This window comes from Cyrtonyx montezumae, unplaced genomic scaffold (genome assembly GCF_038088225.1).
Source record: "Cyrtonyx montezumae isolate F1298 unplaced genomic scaffold, pur_monq_1.0 scaffold_17, whole genome shotgun sequence".
Taxonomy (NCBI): Eukaryota; Metazoa; Chordata; class Aves; order Galliformes; family Odontophoridae; genus Cyrtonyx; species Cyrtonyx montezumae.
Genome location: NW_027071903.1, coordinates 33,073,686 through 33,093,617, shown reverse-complemented (window position 1 = coordinate 33,093,617; position 19,932 = coordinate 33,073,686). Strand labels below are relative to the sequence as shown.

The window sequence follows — 19,932 nt, the reverse complement described above, 5'->3', positions numbered from 1 at the left end:
AGCCAGAGTGCACACACAGTTCTGGATATGCTGCTCTAATGTAGCTGAGTGCTTGAAGTTAAGCATGTTCTCATGGTCAGTGTACTCAATAACTTGCAGTACTGGGGCGGTAGGTGGGATTGCTTTCTGTTGAGGTGATTTGTTTGAAGCTGAGGTTTGCATTGCATGCCATATGAGTTATTAAGGCAAGTGTTAGATGCCATGCTTTGTTAACTGTATCTTTCCATCTGAAAACTCTGACCACCAAGGAAAAACATTTCACTGACCTACGGCCAGAAGTGTAGTAACCCAACAGGTCTTCTGGCTCTGTTTAAACGTGGTGTGAAACAAAATACCAGATTTATCAATCATCTGCATGTTACAGAGAATGTAGAGTCTTTGGGCCTTTTCCAACCCTCTGTTGTGTAATTCCAAGAACATGGAAAAGATGATTATACTTTGCTTGATGTGCGTCTCCATGTAGTTGCAGAGAGTTAAGATGATATTTTCAGATATTATAAAAACATTTCACATATGAGTAACGTGTGATCTAGACAGTCTTCATTTTGTTTAGCAACAGAGTAAACTGGGAATATGTTGTAGTTCATGACAAGCACTCAGCTAATACAGGGTAACCTTGTCTGTACCCTGTGAGTAATCATTCTTATAAATTTTCTGTGTTAGATTTATTACTATCTCTGTTAGCCTCATTTGAATAATGAAAAGATAATGTCAGTCTTGGTGCAGTACATATGTCTCTACCAGTCTCATTCCAGTCTGGCTGTGTGGTACAAGGCTCTCCAGCAACAGCCATTTCTGTGGGGAGGATATTTTGGTTTTTTTCATCTCTATTTTGAAACAGTGAGCTCCTGTTTAAAGCATTGTCAAAGAACTTTTGCAAAATATTGTTGTTAGAAAAGTCACAGAACACGAGATACCAGGGACCTGGCACTGAAGAACAGTGTCTCTTAACAAGAACACAGTGTGGATCCATTGTCCACCTTCTAAACAGAAAATCTTTGTTTGGCAAGTGAGATAGATAAGTGAGAGCAGCATTTCCTTTCAGTAGGACACTGCACCTGTTCACTGATGCATTAGATTCCTTTACCTGATTTCAAAAGATGTGGAGAAATACATAGAGTTTTAATAATTTCTCTGGTACATCTTTCACATGTTACAAATTTCAGATGATGCCCTCTTTTATTTCTTACAGCTACACAGGGTGAACTGTAGCAGGGTATATAGCACAGGCTAGTCTTCTCACTGCAGCTCCTACCTGCCTTACATGGTGAATTTTGTCATCTGCGTGTTCATGATCTTTTAACAATCTTAGGTACTTCTGTGTTGGTTTTTTTTAATTGGAGTAAGTCAAATTACAGAAGATTTTTTAATGAAGTGGAAATCTTCTGTTTTTGTGACTATGTAACTCATTTTATTCTAATATTGTGGAAAAATATCACAGTAGTAATAACGTTTTATAAATTGATTTTCTTGTGTGCATTTTTGAATTTTTAGTTATGCAACAAAAAACAGTTGAACACATTGGTGTCTGGTCCCCAATCAAAAATGTGTGTTCTCAAAGCAAATTCCATTACAATCTTCAGTTTGGAAAAAATTAAGTTCCACTTTTATTGCCAAACACTTGAGATTATTTTGGACAAAGTACCACTTAATCCATTTTTAATGACAGAAATATAGACTGTCACAAAAAGGTGAATGTTTCTACTGTTAGGGAACTAGAGTAGAAAAAAATAATGGATTTCCTTAAAATATAAGAGCTGCACCTTAACTGCAAAGTTGTGATACTGCTTTACGAAACTCTGTGGGATTTGAGTAAATAATTTGTTAAAAAAATAAAGTTTAATGATCTAAACTGGACACTGAGGGGCTCCTTATATTGCTCAGTAGAGTGTCTTGTTTTAGAATCTCTGTGAAATCTATACATTAGAAAAAAAATCATGATCACCGAGGACTTGAGGAAAGGACAAACCTCTTAGAGGGAGTGTTTTATACGTGACAACCAAAGATCTGTTGGAAACCTTTTGCAAATGCTGTTTTGTCTAGGAAAAGTAAATGCAATACTAATCTGTGAATGACTTAAAAGCTTGTGAGAAGAGTAAATGGTGTTTTTCCCTAACTCGGTTGTACTGCCCACCTAGAGATTTCTCACACTATGAAAAATGCTCCTAATTAAGTTTGATTTACTTTCAGTGAATTGGGCTGTTTGATTTTATACATTGCTCTTTGTAGTTCGAGATGAACAAGAGCAACCCTGAGGAGTCCACCCTGAGGGCTGAGGAAAATGATAGTTAATATGGGAAAATCTGTCCTGCTTAGGGCAAATTCATGTCTTTAAGGTACTGCCTGGAAGAATTCATCTTGGTATCTAGCACAGCTATCCAACTGTGCTTGTTACAAAGATGTTACATCCATAAGGCAGACATGCCATGAGCAGCACATAGTAAATTAAGTGGAAGGTTTCACAGATTTTCAAGAAGTCACTTTCTAGTGCTCTGAATTATTTAAAGGCATGTCTGTTTGCTTGCCAGCTCATAAACGCTTGTCATTCATGTCCTTAACAAGGCCAGCAGGTCAGAACTGCCTGGATCGTATTTTTAAGACGATTAGACAGGCATGCTGAGATTTGTCCATTTGATGTAATTTATATCAAGCTGATGCTTGTTTCCAGCATAGACCCCCTGGATGGAGAAGCTTCTTGGATTATGTTCAAAAGACCTCACAGAATATCTCATATCTTCACTATTTATTCAGTGTCAACTCAGCTGTCTTTTTCCATGCTGATCCCCTAAAGGGGAGAACTTGACATGCTAGAGAAGGTTAGTTTTTATCTCAGTTCATACAGATATCATTTTTCCATCCACCTGTCCCCAGTGGCTCTTCAAGAAAATTTCTCAGTCTTAACCACTGCAATGGCATGAAAAGGAAGAGAAGAAAGACTAGCTATACTGCTGTGTAGTAGTAGCATGCACACAGATGGCTGTCTCAGCATTGGTAGATCTATTAACCTGTGACTGAACTGGTTATTTAAAACATTTCTCTATTTCACAGCAGTGCTTTTTTCCCACTATTACAGTCAAGACAAATTCACCAGTAAGACAGAATTTCCCATCAGCCATTTTCAGAGATAGCAAATGGACGACCAGTTATCTGCTTTTTCAAAGTGCATAAATAACAGTGTCTAAGCATTAAAAGATTTGTGGACAGTATTTATTCCCTTGCACAGAACTAGTGCCCAAATGCTTGAATCAAGTCTTTCTCCAGCAACTGATCCTTCTCATAGTCTCTGACAATGCTTTTGATGTTGAGGAGCCCATCTTTTGTACCTGCTGATGAATGCTGCTAACTTGCTGGCCATGCATAGTTGGAAGCTGACGACAACTCCGTGGTTCACTGAGTGGTGTCTCTGCTGAGATATCTGCTTTATGCACTGCGAGTTTTTTGAAATTAACATCGAGGTGATGAGGAGGTGGCAGTACAGATAGTGAAGGTCATGTATGTGTGCACGTGAGAACGTGTGTGAGAGCAGTGACTTCACCATGGTGCATACGAACAGTACTGCAGAGCTGTTTTTGTGACCACGATCTCCGACTACACAAAGTGCATTTTTCATCATCATTTTACTCTTATGATACATAAAGGTATATGGCAGCTCTGTTATGAATGATGAGCACTTAAATGCAAGATTTAGCTATTTAGTAACACCATTTCTGGCACAATGCTATTTTTCATAAATAAAAGATTTCACAAGTACATCTTATACTTTTCAGATTAATCATGTTTGAAAGTGGTTTCAGTTGTCGGGGAAAAGTCTTGCACGTTATCAGGTTTTCTTTGTGTGCATAAAACTAAGCTTTCATTTTAGATACGTTACAGAAATAAAAATTCTGTTGCACGATTCCTAGAAGTAATAAAACATAACTGTTGTTTTTCAGTGTTCAGCAGACTGTGGCAAAGGGATCCAAAAAAGAACAGTGACGTGTACAAATTCTCAAGGAAAATGTGATGCAGCCACCAGGCCGAGAGATGAGGAAGAATGTGAGGATCACACAGGCTGTTACGAATGGAAAACAGGAGATTGGTCTAAGGTACCAGCGAGCAGTGCATGGTATTTTCTCACTAAATCCAAAGATGTTCAGAGTGCTTCCATGTTGCAGTCTGTTCTGCAGTTTAAATATTTGGAAAGGAAGTGTTTAACTGGTTTTGATGGAAGTTTTTGCTGGGATTTAAACTTTCCCTTTATGCCATTTGCGACCCAAATATTGCAGTGCAGGCTTGTGGATACATCAACAAACAGGAGCAAAATGAATATTAACAGACATCTTATCCATACAAAGGCTAAACCCACACAACTTCAACCCTAAACATGAAGATTCTCACCACAGGCCAAAATTCATCCATCGACTCAGCTCTCAGAATTAAAAGGCTACTTTATAATATATATATATATATAGTGCTGAAACTGTTCTATGTGTTTCAAATAAAACAGCTCTGAGTCCACCTGGCTAAGAGGATGACTTCTACAAAAAGAAGTTCATTAGCAGTATCTGCCAGGACTGCAGGGAGTTATGGAGGAGCCCCATGCCCAGCCTGGGCAGCCTAAAAGGAAGAAAACAGTAGATGTTTTCTTTTTTTGAGTATGTGGATGAGCTAAGTATTTAGACTTCAAATTAGAAAGCTAGTCACTGAGAAAAAGTGAAATCTCATAGAGAGGATGTGATGAGAGTTTTGCTTCCCTTGAAGCATCAAGCATCGGTACACAGCTGAGAAGAGAGTTGAGCCTTACACCTCTTATTCCAGACCTGATAAGTTTGAGGGTTTGAGATAATTGTTGCTAAATAGAATTCAGCTGGGGAGAACATGAGGAAGCCTTAGCAGACTCACACAGAGACAAAAGTTAATTGAGGGCACACACTGCTGAATTGTTTGCCCTTCTTATGCAGGTGTGATGGTATACCATTTCATTACCACAGATGCAAAACCAGAGCTGTACAGCTGAATCTCATTCTGAGACCTACACAGCACAATCCAGTCCCAGACTTATTCCAGCCACCTGAGATGGAAGTATGCCCTCTATTTAAAGACAGAGCCAAAACCATCAGGCTGGATTTCACCTTCATTTAGATACGTCTGAACTTAGTTTCTCTGGTGACATCAGTGGAATTAATTCATGTTTGCAGGGGATTCAACCAGTGCAGGATCTGCTCTGTGTTGGCATTCTGATCTTAAAGTAACAGGTAGTTTTGCTTGGGTAGGAGGACCAGCAGTATAAGAAATTCAGCCTTTGCCAGTGTTGTTTGTAAAGCATTCTTTACATTAGCAACTTCGTGTTTGTATAAAGACTTGAAAATTTCCAGGAATATTATATTCCTGTTTAGTTTTATCTTATCTTTGTAACTGTTCTGCTCTCGAAACAGAAGGCCTGCTTTTGTACTGGAATGTATGGCATGTGCAGAAACCACTGGGATACAGTAGTTGCATTTTGCTTTCCAAAAACCCAAACTCCAGCAAGCAAAATCCACTGAAGCAGAGGCCCATGATGGGCAAATTGGCTTATCTGCAGTTGCATTTTTTGCATTATGATTAGGAATTACAAATATTTATAGATACACTGTGTCAGAGATGCATGAATTTAATGGTGTCAGTGCTGGAGCACAACCAGCCACATACAAAAGATGTGTATTTGTGCTGAGCCAGGAATTTGTAACGCAGAATGTTTAGAGTATTGAACGTTATTTTATTCATAACCTGGCACACAGAACCCACACAAGCTGGCCAAAACAAATAGTTCCTGTGTGTTAACAGGTGAAATAACATTATTTATTTATTTGGTGAATTTTAAAAGATTTTGGCAGAAAAAATTGACCCGGATTCTCTTTATAGGAGGAATATGAAATAATTGTGTATTCGATGATTACATGGATTGAAAGTTCAGTGCTGTATGAATGGTTCCCATCTGATAAAGTAGTTGGCTCACTGCTAGAAAGGCTGCAGTCATGCATTGGTCACAGTAAATAGCATTGCTGATAGATTTAGTGCCTGCATATGAGCAGAGCAAGTTCAGTGCAAAATCACCTGTTATTATCTGCAGTTCTTCACTGGGGATCAGGATCTTCTCTGTGCAGAAGGGCACAAAAGTTTGTGTGCTGTTTATGTGGTCTGCTTCTGCCCACAGAGAACTTGTGCCAACTCTCAGCTTTGCAGGAATTTCACCCTCTGCAAATCCAACAGATGTTCTTGGACTTAGATTTGGTTTATAATGAACATTAAAAATTCTAGACATCTTGGTTAATGACCTGAACATTTGGATCACACAATTAGATTGCGACTCTCTGAGTAGAGAGGTAAACGAGAAGAGCCAATGGACAGTTTTAAGAAAGGTATGGATTGATGGGAAAGTTTATTGCCTCAGAAACCCAGATGGCTGAAATACTTGGTGTGGGATTCTCTGTAGATCCAATCAGGATTTTCATTTTCAGGATCCAGAAGCTTTAATGCTGGGCTCAGGCTTAGGAGGACCGTTACAGCTATCAGCAATTCCTTTTTGGTGCTGTCTGGCTTAATCAGTTTGTCCATTAAGGAGAAACATACAGTCTTCAAAAGTTAAATTACAGTGAACTCTTTAAAATTCCAGAGTTAAATTCCATTGTAAAATGTTTTCAGATTTTTTTTGTTTTGTTTTTGGGTTTTTTTTGCCAGTGCCATAAAAATCACTGTGAGAGAGCTTTGTGCTGAGATGGAAATTTTTCTAGTTACAAATTGAGCAAGCATCAGCCTTTTGCTCTTAACTGCATTGTGCATTTGTTTCTTACTGTTATCCCACGTAAGATCTCAGATCCTGTTCCATTCAGAAGGTGCAGGGATTTGGAGCTAATGGAGCAGATTTAGCAAGCATTCTGGGCTATTTGTGTGTTCCCAATGTACTTGCAGTTTCTTTGAAGTGTGCCACAGGGAGCTGATCCATCTAGTTTGTTTTGCAAACGCATAGGTCCAGGTATGTGATGTTATTTAAAATTTCTTTGAAGTTACCTTTGTTAGTCCAAAGCCTGAGATTAATACTGTCTACTGCACTTGTAAAGACAGAATATTGTTCTGTTACTAGTAACCACGATAACCTCCTTCTTGCTAGTGCTCCTAAATGTTCAGCTTCCCTCTTTAACTTCTTTTCTTAAAGGAACCTCATTATCTTTATCGTTTAGCACGAATGCAGCATTAGTGTGAACAGCATAACAAAAATGTTCCTGGTCTGAGAGGCTTCAGACCAAGAAGAAAGGCAGGTTGTAGAGTCAGAGACTTACTGAAGGTGTTAACCTGAAATTATTTTTTACCGTTGCTTGGATTCTTCAGAATTGCAGTTTGTTATATCATCCTTTTTTCTTTCTTTTTTTTCTTTTTTTGTATGATGCAATACACATGGGAATCCAAGTCATCTCCCGTTCAGTCTTTTCTTCCAAAAGGAAATTCCACATCCAGTTTGCATTCTGTTAAACAAACATCACATACACTTTCTGCTTTGCAATAGTTCTTGCGTGTATGAAATCTGAGCTGTTAAATGTTGTAGCACTAGAAACATTTTTACATTTTTGTTGTAGCTGTGCTAGTCAAAAGAACAGCCATAGGTTGCTCACTTCCCCATCTCTTGCCTCAGATTCCTAAGCTGCTGAAACTATGTCTGTGATGCATTAGCAAGATAATAGTTTGTTCTTTCACAATTAAGTGTGTTTTGTTGACAAACTTTAGGTCAAGGATTACATTGCTGTAGAGAATGCAGATAGCTGGCGAAAGCTTTGCAGGATATACAGTCTGTGTCTGTACTGCTCCTATGCTCAAGGCTGCAGGACCCTGAAATTGTGCTGGAGGCTGCTGTGACTCCTGCAGTTGGAACCAGATGTCCCAGATGCTGTGGGATTGCGTAGCTGGCCTGCTGCAGTGTGGTGGGGTACAGCCTACATGGACCAGTTAGCTGTGGTAGTGACAAAGAGCAGTTGTGCTTGAAGATGCCCAACACTGGGGACTGCTTTTAGCTACCCAGGCTGTCCTCAGCATTCCCCTCTTCTGATCCTGGAATGATGAAGCAGGGAAATCTCTCAAGGGCAGACATATGAACTAAGGCTGTACATTTTCAGTTCCTTTTCTCCAGTTGGCTTATGGGCTTTTCTAAAGTATAACTGAAGGGGCAAGATTACACAGCAGGAGTAATCTTCCAGAAGATTTTTATGGATTTTTCTTCATTTCCAGTTCCACTTAGTTGTTTCACTATTTTATGTGCTCTATTTACATCTTGTGACTGAAATATTGCATTTCAAGCCAGTAGCACAAAATGATTCAGAGTTCCCCATTCCACCTTTTTTGTCTGTTCTCCTTTTAACTGGTATTATGTCAAGGAAGGCATAATTACGTGCTGATTTTCATAAGGATGCACTTCCAGTTTTGTTGGTAGAAGCTAAAATGCACAGCATCTGTTCCTCAGTCAAGCTCATTGACCTATTATATTACGTAGCCCAATGAAAAGGTTTTTAGAAGAAGAAAGATGCATAGAAGCCTTGTAATATATTGACTTTGCTTGGGTTCTTTTTTCCTTTACAGTTACAGTAGCTGCTCTGTAAACACTAAGGCCTAAATTAATCTTGGAGAACTCCATGTGAATCCAGGCTAACCGCCTTTCATTCTTCCTTCCAACCCATTGGCCTCGAGCCAAAGGTCTCACTCAGCACTGTGGGTCAGATACCATTCTGTCTGGTGTAAATGCAGATTGATTCAGCCACTTCATTTACTGCAAGCTTGTGCCAATGCCATTCAGATCAGAATCTGCTGGACTGTACAAGATCTTTAGGTCTTGCATAGATTCATAGATTCATTCATCACAGATTCGTACTTTTGGGTGAAAACAGAAATATATGGCATCTCAAGCTGGGATTCCATTTGAGGGAAGGAGAGGAACAGAAGAGAAATCTTTTTCTACCATTTTACATTTTTTATAAACACCTAGGCACAACTTCTGTTGAGTTCAGAATGTTTGCTCACTGCAGAATCTGCACAGCAGTAGTAATGATCATGTTGGCAAAATAAGGTTTTAAAAAGTATTCTTGTTGCCAAATAAGTTCAGTAATGATAAAATACATCTCAAAAATTACCTATAGCCACCTGACCTGCCTGTACGTCTCTGTCTGCCAATTTCTTTACAGTATTTTATTCAGCCTATGAAATACTAGCTACAGGTTCTCATCCCAGGAGAATATTAACAATAGAGAGAGAAAAAAAATCTAATTTCCTATAACAAAAATACTGTATTTGTGCCAGACATTGAGGTGTTTCATACTGCAGATCAGCAGTCATTCACTGCAATGAGTGGTAACAAGGATTTTGTTGTTGTAAATTAATTATTTTGGCAGGATTACAGTAGGTTGCATTCTCTAAGAGATAAAACCCCTATCCTTGCAGTACACACACACACACAAAAGTTTTTTTGTTTTTTTTTTCCCAAAAACTTAACATTGTTTTCCACTGCCAGGAAGGCATGTTTTCCAAGTTCCAAATGTTTGGGAACATCAACAGAATCCTCTATATGCCTCACTTTTAATGATTAACTCACGTTGTATGATAAGAAGAGCAAATCAAGGACAGCTGTGGTTTGAGAGGTGTATTCAAAGCTGTTGTAAATATAGAAGCAAACTGTCTTTTGTTCTAACATTCATTACAAATTAATGGCTTGACCCACCATCTGTTAATAATAAACCACAGACAACTTGTTAATTCTTCATAAAGGTCACAACTGAATTCACCTTTTTCTACCTTGATGAAAATAACTTTTCTCATTGAATTGAGAGAAAAATCTGCAGGAGGGATGGTTGCTTAGCCGTGCAGGCACACATCAGAGCTGACAGACCTTTTCCTGCCTCTTACTTGCTTTGGCTTGGCAAACAACTTATCGTGTGCATTCAGCACCACAGCTCAAAGCTGATACTGAAAGACTGTCCACAGGATCTCCCTGATGCAAACTGACCTACAGAAAGTGATGCAGCTGAATATGACTCGAGAGGGCCCAACAGGCTTTTGTGTTCTAACTTTCCATATCTTTGCCCATAGGCAGATCATCAGTGTATCCTAAACCGAACCACTGCCCCAGTGGACTGCTCAAATTTGCACTACTAGTTCCAGTTCCCTGTGGCATTTTTCCTCTGGCTTATGATACTGATGTGCAAATCAGAGCTTCTCCTGCCAACAGTTAATCTTCAGAATACCCCTGGCTATGGAGGACAAGAACAAATGGCCCAAACTTGATTATATCTCATAGATACAGTCCTGAATTCAGGAAAGCTGATGTTGGTATCGTAGTGAAGATTTTGGAAAGCATGATGGAAAGTGATAGCTATGCATTTTTCAAACAGAATGGTACCTTCTTGAGTTGTGATAAGCTAAAACCATCACCTTCAGTTTTATTTCCATAGAGGAAAAACCTGGAAAAAAATCTCTTGGTGAAAGGGAAACGTTGTGATTGCTTAACAAAATAAGGCTGCTACATGGTCATGGGTCCATCACTTGCTTGAATTCACATCACTGTGTCCTCCCCATCTGGTAGGCAGGTGCTTCGCTTGGGAGAGTTATTAAGTACCAGTTACAGTCTTTGTCTTCATAGTATTATCTCCTTCCCTTAGTAAAGGCTGAATTGCCCTTTGATCCCTGCACTCACTGGTTGCAAAGGGGCAGTAACCAGAGCTAGTTCACTAAGATGAATCCTTCCCTTTTTGCTCTCTGATTTTCCGTTCACCATCTGTGGAAAGACTTTTGCTATTGTCAGAAGTGTAAAAATCATGTATCAGCACAAAAGCAAGTTTGAGGCTTTCTAGACTTGTGCTGTCAGATCCAGTTAACCCAGATTTAGAGGTAAACATAGGCATAAAAAATGAAGAGGTGCAGACTGCAGAGCTGGCCACGTCATTCCCCTGGGATCTTGAAGCTGCAGAAACCAAGTCCAGAGTGTGCCTTTGAAACAATGACAGTTTCTTTCTTGCACAAAAAGTTTGTACAGCTCAACTCTGCTGGAGTTTCTGGGAACATACAGATTATTTTGATGATTCCTAAGGAAAGGATAATGTGCTGCAAAAAGGCCATATTCATGAGCATTTCGTTTGAAGTAGAGCATTTTCTGTCATAGTATTACTGTCTTCTGTTCCAGTACAGCTTCCAGTGATCCTATTAATTAGAAAAATAACTTTTCTTTTTTGATATCTTTTATTTAAAAGCCTCATTCATTAAGTGCTTTTTTGATGGAGAATTAAAGCCTCCCACTAAGATGAGTGGATTTGAAATGGAATTCTATTGTGACTGTTTTACTCTTTTTAATGTGAAAAAGAAGAAAGCATGAAAGGAAACCAGTTCAAATACCCACATTCATTTTCTCTGAGTAACTCTGAGGCGTTACAGTATTTAGGATAATGTCTTTAAAGAGGTGAACAGCACGTAATTCACTATTTGATGTTTGTACTGCTGAGCTGAAGAGGATTTTGTGGCCAGAATCCTTACAACATGCAGTATATGTCAATAGCAGGGAGTGCTATAATTCTGTAGTCCTTCCAAAAACCTACTGAGTTTTCAAATGACCAGTGAGGCATAAAGGTGACAACTTCCCAGAATGTCTTTAAAGAACAATTGCTGTCAACCTGATGGTGATGCCTTGTTTTGACTATGCAAAGTGGCATGCTGCAGTGTTTGTCATATATCTCAGGTCTGAGTAGCTCTTCTTTTAGAGAACACCCAACTGGAACCAGTGTGCCAGAGGTGGGCATCCTCCTGCTGAAATAAGATAATCCCAATGAGATCTTTACTTACTTTCTTTTTCATAAATTGCATTTAGGTAGCATTGCTTATTAAGGGATGAATAACTTAAAAATGTGTTCGGTGGAGCTGAGTTACCAAGATTTTCTTTCAGGAGAACATCTGTGACAGTAGTTAGTGTGCAACTGTAGTTCATGTAGCTCATAAAAACGTTGCTCAGCATTGAGTGCGTGTGCTGTAGAAGTAAGGTAACTCTCAGGCAGTCAGCCTGAGTGGAATTATGTGTTCCCATGGTTATGCAGTTTTCTTTTACCATCTAGCTTACTTGAAGTTTGCTGAATTATGCATTTTACACGAAGTGGTTTTCTGCTTCATTTTTCATGAGGTTTTACGGATGGAATAAGCTATGGAGGATTTCCCCTTTTTTACTTGTCACAGATCAAAACATCACACATGCTGTAGGGGCATGCTAGAATATGGCAATACAGTATAATTTCACATCTTTGCTTTTATTACTTGAGTTTTATCTGCTCCTCTGTGTAGCCAAGAGTTGGACACAATGATCATTGTGAGTGCCTTCCAACACTGATAGGTTGTGATTCTGTGATGTGAGTTCTGTCTGATTGGTATGATGAATTAAATGACATTTCCTCATTAGCATCCACCTGAGCTGCATTGCACAAGTACTTAGGAGCACTGTCAATACCCCACGTACTCATGCATTCTGCTCGTAATCTCTGAACTCTGTGCACAATGGAACTTTTCAGAATAGCAAAGTCAAGCTTAATTATGCAGGGAGACATTCTGGTCAGGTCTTGTTCCTCAGGGTCATGCAGTTTGAAAGCACAGCTGTAGGCAGTTTGCAAAGGTCGCTTCTCTCTTCTCCTTCTGAGATACTGTCACATCAGCCACAAGTATTTTCTGCTGTAATTTATTGTTTCTTCCCATATCGAGTCAGAAGGGCATGCATTTTTTCTTGGCAAAGTTAAACAGATCAGTCATTTCACAAAAGTTTCCAAGTGATAGTTTGTTGTAAGTAAGACCAGATATGTTCTCTTTACAGATCGAGGTTTTAAAGAAACGAAAGGAAAAAAAAGAAAGAAAGAAAAGAACAGGAAAGCTTGAAAAACAGCTTACAGTTTGCTTTGGGCTGATTAGATCTTATCAGAGAAGAGACAGAAATTTCTTCCTTTAGCACGATGCCATAGTGAAAGTCAAGCTGGTGTTTATGAAAGTACATTGCATACTGCTTTTCAGTTGAAACTCTTTATATTAGTAATGTTCATAAAAAGCCTCATGATGTTAAGGGGTGTAGGGCACTGACTTTCAGAGCACACACGTTAAGGTCTCAGGAACAGTTAAATTACTCAGTGTTTGTCGTTCATCTCAGGTGCTGTGTTAGAATGGTGTTAATAGGAACTTACCTTGCTTTCTTTCTGAGGTTCATAGGAGCAAGAAGTAAAATCCCTGGGGGAAAAACACTCGGCCCTATTCTAACGCCTTGAAATACTTGAACTCTGAAGTCAGTAAAGCATGACTGTATCTCTAAATACTGGAGCTTTAGCTGTAGTGTTATCCTTGGCTTCAGCAACTTTCAGCAATTTGGGGGCAAACTAGTATCTTTAAAAATCAGATAAAAAAATCTTACCTTCAGTTTAGCTATTACTGTCATTTTGAACTACCTCTCTCCGCAACAGATCTACCTTATTGTGGTACGTTTGGGATTGGCTGAAGGGGTGCTATGACCTTCTGCTGGAAGGAACAAATCTTTTGTAAAAGAGACTAATGTCTTTTAGAGGTCAGAAAGGTGAGATTTTTAAAGGTGACTTGTGGTATAAGGGCATCCCTGCCAGGTCAGCAGTCCTCAGCTAAGGCATAAGCAATGCTTCATTATCTCATTCAGTCCTGAGCAAATCACAGCCTGTCCTCTGTTGTGGTAAATCTGTCCTTTATTCTGTCCTCATTAATCCTCAATACAAGGATTCTTTGGGCTGGTCCCTCTTAGGTATTCCTGCAGCTGCCCGAATCTTAACTCATTTTTATTCCTCCTTTTCTGGCTATCTTTTGTAGATCAGAAGTTGATGAAGTCCCTGACAGATCTCAGCACTTACTGTAAATTCATTCTGTTTAAATACCTAATATGCTCTTGAGGCATTTGCTTTCAAAGCAATTAGACACCTGTCATCACCTTTGGTAGATTTCAGGCTTTCTTACCAGTATGCTAAGGTGGAAATAGCATTCCAGCTGAAAAATCATAGCTTGGTCTTAAGGTTGGAGTCTTTCTGTGAGTAAATCTTCTTTAAGCTGATGAATGCAGCTGCTGCCTTGACAATTTGTGAGTTTATTTCCTTCTGGATATCCCCACTGGCTTGCATGTTACTGCCAAAGAATGTGAATGGAGGCATTTTTGTACTCCTTTTGCCTTCTCAAGTAGTGCTTAAACTGTGAGTTAAAAGGACTCTCATTAGGTTCACTTTTCCTAACTGTTCATTAACCCCCCTCCTTTTTACAGTGTTGAACAATCCTTTGATCTTTGCATGTGGGTTGATTTCTAATTTACAATGGCTTTATTGTCAGTTTAGTGTGTTGTGGCTAAACTATGTGTATTTTGCATATGCATTTTTGTGATATAGATATCACTGGCAGTGTCTCATGAAAGGGAAGAAAACCCTTCTTTGTTTGCCGCCAGTGTCTATTCAGCCATTTGCCTGAGTCCCTGACTTCCTTGACTGGCCAAGTTGCATATGGGTTTTGCCTTGGTGCTTGCCCCCACATTTACAGTTCACGTTTCTCCGCCGTGGCATCAAAACACACATGTTTTCAGGGTTATATCAGTGCTTTTATAGGTTTTTCTGATGTTCAGAGCATATTTGTTAACAGCAGTATTAGTAACAACTCAGTATTTTCCCAGCGTTCTGCGGAGTGGAAGCTGGATCAGCTGCCAGGCTGTACCAGGATTTCAGCCCTGCAGCCCTGCCCCGTTCCACCTCGAGCAATATGCCCCTACTTTGACTGCCTACAAGTTCCCTGTTTGCAAGAAGGCTGCAGCAGTTATCTCTGCTTGAACACCTTATACCTCTGTTCAGTCCTGAGGGTCCTGTGTCAGGGTGAATCCAGCCCTAAAAACTTTTCCATGGATATACTTAATTATTCCATAAATATTTGGGAACAGAGGGACTGTAGCGAGGCACTTAGCTGTCTAGAGTAGGAGGAAAGGAATTTATGAGAATTTGCTGTTCAGTTGGAGTTTGATTTTTATACCTCTTTTAATGATGTCCTCTCTTCATTGTGCAGCGTAACAATTCCCCCTTTGTATGTATATTGTATCTATTCCTATTTCCTATTGAAATTCCTAGGAAAGAGACTATCCAAGTACAGAGTTGAAAATTTCATCTTAAAATAAGCCAGATGTCCAACCTTCCTTTAGCTGCCAAGCCCAAAAGAGTTCAAGAAAGATGTCAAAATCCGTCTTCCTGGCTGTGAAAAAATAATTGCATAGCATAGGTGATGATCCCAGTCTCCCAGGAGAAGGAATAAAACTGCTTTGGGCAAAAACTCTGCTGTTATTTGTCTGAGGATTGGAGTTGGCAGCATCTGTGGAAAAAGTTTCATTGCTTGCCCTCCTTGCTGGTTAACAAATGCAGAGACAGGAACACAGACAAAGGTAGGTGAGTGTTTGTATATCAGTAGCTGAAAACCTTATTCACCTTATGAGGAAAGTGTCTTCTGTCTCTCTTTTAGAGAAATTCAGTTGTAGAGAAGTGCAGTGGGGGATATAGGTAGAATAAAGAACAGGTGCACGTATTTTCTCTCGAGAGAAAAACAAATGCACATCTGATGAGTACAACAAATACAGGAAACCTGTTTATTAAAAGTCATGAATGTGAGTGAAGCTGAAGACTGTATATAGCCTGTGTTACTTTGGTCAGCAAGCTTCACTACAGTTCCTCCCACACAGAACTGAAGAGCACACATTGTATATGTACGTACCTCTGTGCTGGGTTGTCTGAAGCAGGATCCCACCAATTCCATCTGAGTGTTCTGTTCACGTGAGGCCATTTTGCATCAGGCCTTGCATTGATCCTGCAGGAAGGAGAAGCTCCACCTGTTCCAGCCCAGAACAAAACTATGCTTCCTGCATTAGATGGTCATTGAGAAGCAGCAGGGGTTTCTTATGATACTAAAGAACAAACAGATGGGAGAGGTGGAGGAGAGCATGCATCCATGTGTACTTTTGCCCCTATATTCTAGTCTTACAGTCATCCACACTGTATATGCATTGTTCACACTTCCATCCAGCCTCAGTGGTGCTGATACATGGAGCTTCCTAAATCTCTGGCTTTCTAGTTTGAAGAAACAGCAATCTGAAATGACAGTGTTTTTCAGTGAATGAGCTCCACTGCACTGACTTTGTTTAGAAGCAGCAGAGGATAGAAAATGTGATCATTTTGACACCATCCTGATTATATTTCCTGACTTTTCCCCCACCTCCTCCTCCCCACCATTTGCTTGTGTGTGGCTCTAGCAGAAACAGGAATCATACCAAAGTCCTGCAACCTATTGTTTCTTTATTTTAAATACAAGGTTCTTTTATTAACTCCAGCTGGTGCACCTCGCTGTGCTCACTGCGTTTGTTTTATTAAAATTGAGCTGCGTGCAAGTAGGACATTGTAAATCACAAGTGAGTGGGCCAGAGGAAGAGGGAGGGAGAGGCAGGGACTCCAATTGTATGACAACAAAGACAGCATATAAACAGGCTGGGCCTCTTGGCTAGTAGGAGCCAAAACTCACGAAGTACAATTTGCAATTGCTCCCAGGAGGACAGACAAGTGCCAGACAGTTAGCAGGGCAGAGGAGTGAATACTTGAATACCTAATGTGTTCTCCCATGTACTGGAAGTGAGCTTCTCTATGGGTCTGGGCATGCTGTAGGAGCTGCCTGCCTCTGCTATAATCCTTGGTTGCATGATGTCAGTGCCTTGCAGTGGTCATCTGGTCCGTGGAAGTAGCCTTGTCAGACAGTCAAAGTCTTGGAGAAGGTGTTAAAACCAAGGCAACCAGTTCCCCTGTGTCCCTCATGAAAAGGGAGGCTCCTGGGCACTATTCAGTAGTAGGCATTTTTCAGCTGGAAAGAATTGCACCTCAGCCCTCTTGCGCCTCAGGGACATCCAGAGAGACTGCTACTGTTGGTGGACTCAAGGTGAAATGAGCCCATGCAGAGAGACAACCCCATGCTAGGACTGTTCTTCTGCATGCAGCACTCCCGGAGCTGCAAAATGATAATGGACAAATGCAACAGCTGTATGAAGGGTTTGCTCAGTGTTGAGTTCTCAGCGCTGTATTTAGCCAACAGTCTCCTGCACGCTTCAGTTCTGGCAGTTATTTCTGTGCTGTACACGTACATGTGATTTTGAAGCTGCTCAGCTTCGTCCATGTCTCAGTCTCTTCTCTCCTCCAGTGCTCCTCAACCTGTGGGAAGGGCCTCCAGTCCCGCGTGGTGCAGTGCATGCACAAAGTCACCGGGCGCCATGGCAGTGAGTGTCCTGTCCTGTCCAAGCCAGCAGCCTACAGGCAGTGCCACCAGGAGGTGTGCAATGAGAAGATTAACGTCAACACAATTACCTCGCCCAGACTTGGTGAGTGAGGGGTGCTGGGGTGAAGGTGCCACCAGTGAAGGACCACGTGAAGCCTGGCATCTCAGTGTATTATTAAAAATATTAGAGGAAAATAAAAGTGAAAGAGGGGGAGAGAGGCACTCAGTCAGACTAAAGGTCTGGAGTGGCTAGGTCCTTTCTTACCCGTCAGTCCTTGCCTCAGACGGCCCAAGCTGAAGCACTGAGCAGTGGTTAGGCCTGTGGGGCCAATAGGAGTAGTGCTGGGTGATTGATTGATGGGCTACAGAGGGAGCTGACAGCCTTATCTTTCTCAGTCACAAACATCTCACCACGTTTTAACTGTGGTGCATGTAAAATATGATATTTTATTCATCTGTGCCCCAAGGAAAGTGCATGACCTTGACAAGTAGAGCATGACTGGCTTTAGTTTATTTTTTTTCTTTTCATTTGTTGCCATAAGAATGTGATTTGATGAATTAATTTACCCTGGGAAGCAGGAAAGCATTCAGACCCCTTCTGTGAAAACTTGATTTTCTGCCACTGTCCTTCTCACCCTCACTGCATGTGTACCTGGCTGAGCTGACTGTATGGTGGTAAGCCATTTGTTTTCCAAAACACCATGTTTAAGAAAAGGCTCTAGTGAAGAACATGTTAATACAGAATTGTAGGAATCCATAATTTCCCATGTCATATTTGCTTACTTTACAAGGGGGTCGTTTTTTTTTTTCTTCAAACTTCAGCTTTCGTGCTCAGCCAAAGCTCCAAGAACCAGAGTGATTTCTTTACATTTCTCACATCATCAGCAGTAAGATGAAACTAAGCCATCACTGACACAGCCTCATTGATGCCTCCAATTGCTTTTAGGAAGGACAGCTTCCACCCTACCACCTCTTGTAGGCTAAGAAGCCTGTAACACCCATGAAAATGCAAAGCTGCTAAGTAGTAGAGAACCATTTCTCATCATGCTTTCCAGAGTTAAATAACATTTAAACTAGGACTGGGCTTGAGGCTTCTGAACTGAAAGTTGTTTCCCAAAAGTTTAGTAGCTATTTGAAAGAGTATGGGAAATTTTAGTCTTGCAAATACAGACATACTGAGGAGCTTTTAAGCTCTTTTGTTTAAGAACATATGAGAGTACTTCCCAAATATTTTAGCACTAAGAGCATAGTGGAGGGAAAACATTTCATTTGAGAAATAAGACTTTGATACACTGATGAGAAAATAAATCCTTTCTAATTCACATTTTAGGACAAAACAATAAAAAGCTCTTGTGTTTAGAAGACTGAGAAGGCTCAAGTCCCTGCTGAAAGTAATCTGCAAGTAATTTGGGATGCTTTTGTTTCTAAACCAGGCTTGGAATCACCAGGCCAGAAACAATGATATTTGATATTAGCGGAAAAATATATCATTGAATGTTTTGCTCTTCCTACATATATACAGATTCTCATTGGATTATTTTTTAAACAAAATTTTCTGTTTTCTGCAACTTCACAAAAAATATACAGAAAAAGATCCAGCCTGTACAAACCCCGTGCTGCCTTGTCCTCACTCTAGGATGTTTCTCATCCTCTTTAATGTTTTGAGAAGTATGTAAGATTGGAATTCACCTTGCCTGACTTTCATGTCTGCATCCAGTGTCCCTCAGTTAAATTACATTTAGAGGGAATTTATTTTGTCCCCCTGGTACCTGGAGCTGTGTTTCTTCCAAGATGTGCTTCCTGTCTTACTTCCCAACCTATGAGAGATCATGGACCTCTAAAAAACCAGAGTCCTATTTTATTTGTGGCTCAGTGCTTTCTATTACATACAGTCTTCCACCTCAGATTCTTATGATGTACTCGGGTATTCTTGCAAGATATCTAATTTATCCAACTACATCATGTTTATGGAAACCGTGGCTGTTTGGAACCATGGCTAGCAGAGGGTGCATCAGATCTAACCTCTTCAATGAGCCCCTTCACTGCTGGCAGACGCCGAAATAACTCTACCCTCCTTGCAGTTAAGATAGTCAGTATTTTCTCTCACTAATTAAAAGAAATAAATAGATATAATATTTCTTTTTTCTCAGGCAGTGCAGTTTCATTGCATTGGATTCTACCAGACCTTTACTTCTCCAACTAAATGCAGCTTTGGTGATAGGCATTCCCACCACTTCTCTGCTATGGTTTTCTGGTGCTTGGCAACGAGGCTCAAAGCTAAGTACAGAGTAGTGGCCTTTCCTGGTTTCATTTGGCAGAAAAGAAAAGCAAGGGATTCAAAATGCTGCTGGGTCAGCACCTTTTGATGTTCTCTAATTAGTCCTTTTTATTTCCAACCTCGGAAGCAGCAATATTTATTTAGAAGATTTTCCAGTTATCACAAGACTCATAAGACTGCTACATTCGGTTCATAAACCTGTACAAGCCTAAAAAGCATTTGCAATCGTTATGCATTTTTGTCACGTATAGTTTTGTTCCCGTTACTTTTTCATAAAATCACTAGTGACACTTTAATGATATTGGCAACAGATTAAGCACCTGCATCTTCATGCTGCTTTCCCCCTGCAA

The 19,932-nt window shown here is 40.2% G+C and overlaps 1 protein-coding gene across 1 annotated transcript in view; it reads left to right on the top strand.

Moving 5' to 3' along the window:
• The window catches only part of ADAMTS17 (ADAM metallopeptidase with thrombospondin type 1 motif 17), a 159,135-nt gene that overhangs the window by 137,842 nt on the left and 1,361 nt on the right, over positions 1 to 19,932 (top strand). Inside the window, exons 21-22 of the mRNA XM_065734038.1 lie at positions 3,933 to 4,085; positions 17,230 to 17,407. Coding sequence (XP_065590110.1) covers positions 3,933 to 4,085; positions 17,230 to 17,407 — 331 coding nt within the window. The remainder of the gene's footprint in view (positions 1 to 3,932; positions 4,086 to 17,229; positions 17,408 to 19,932) is intronic.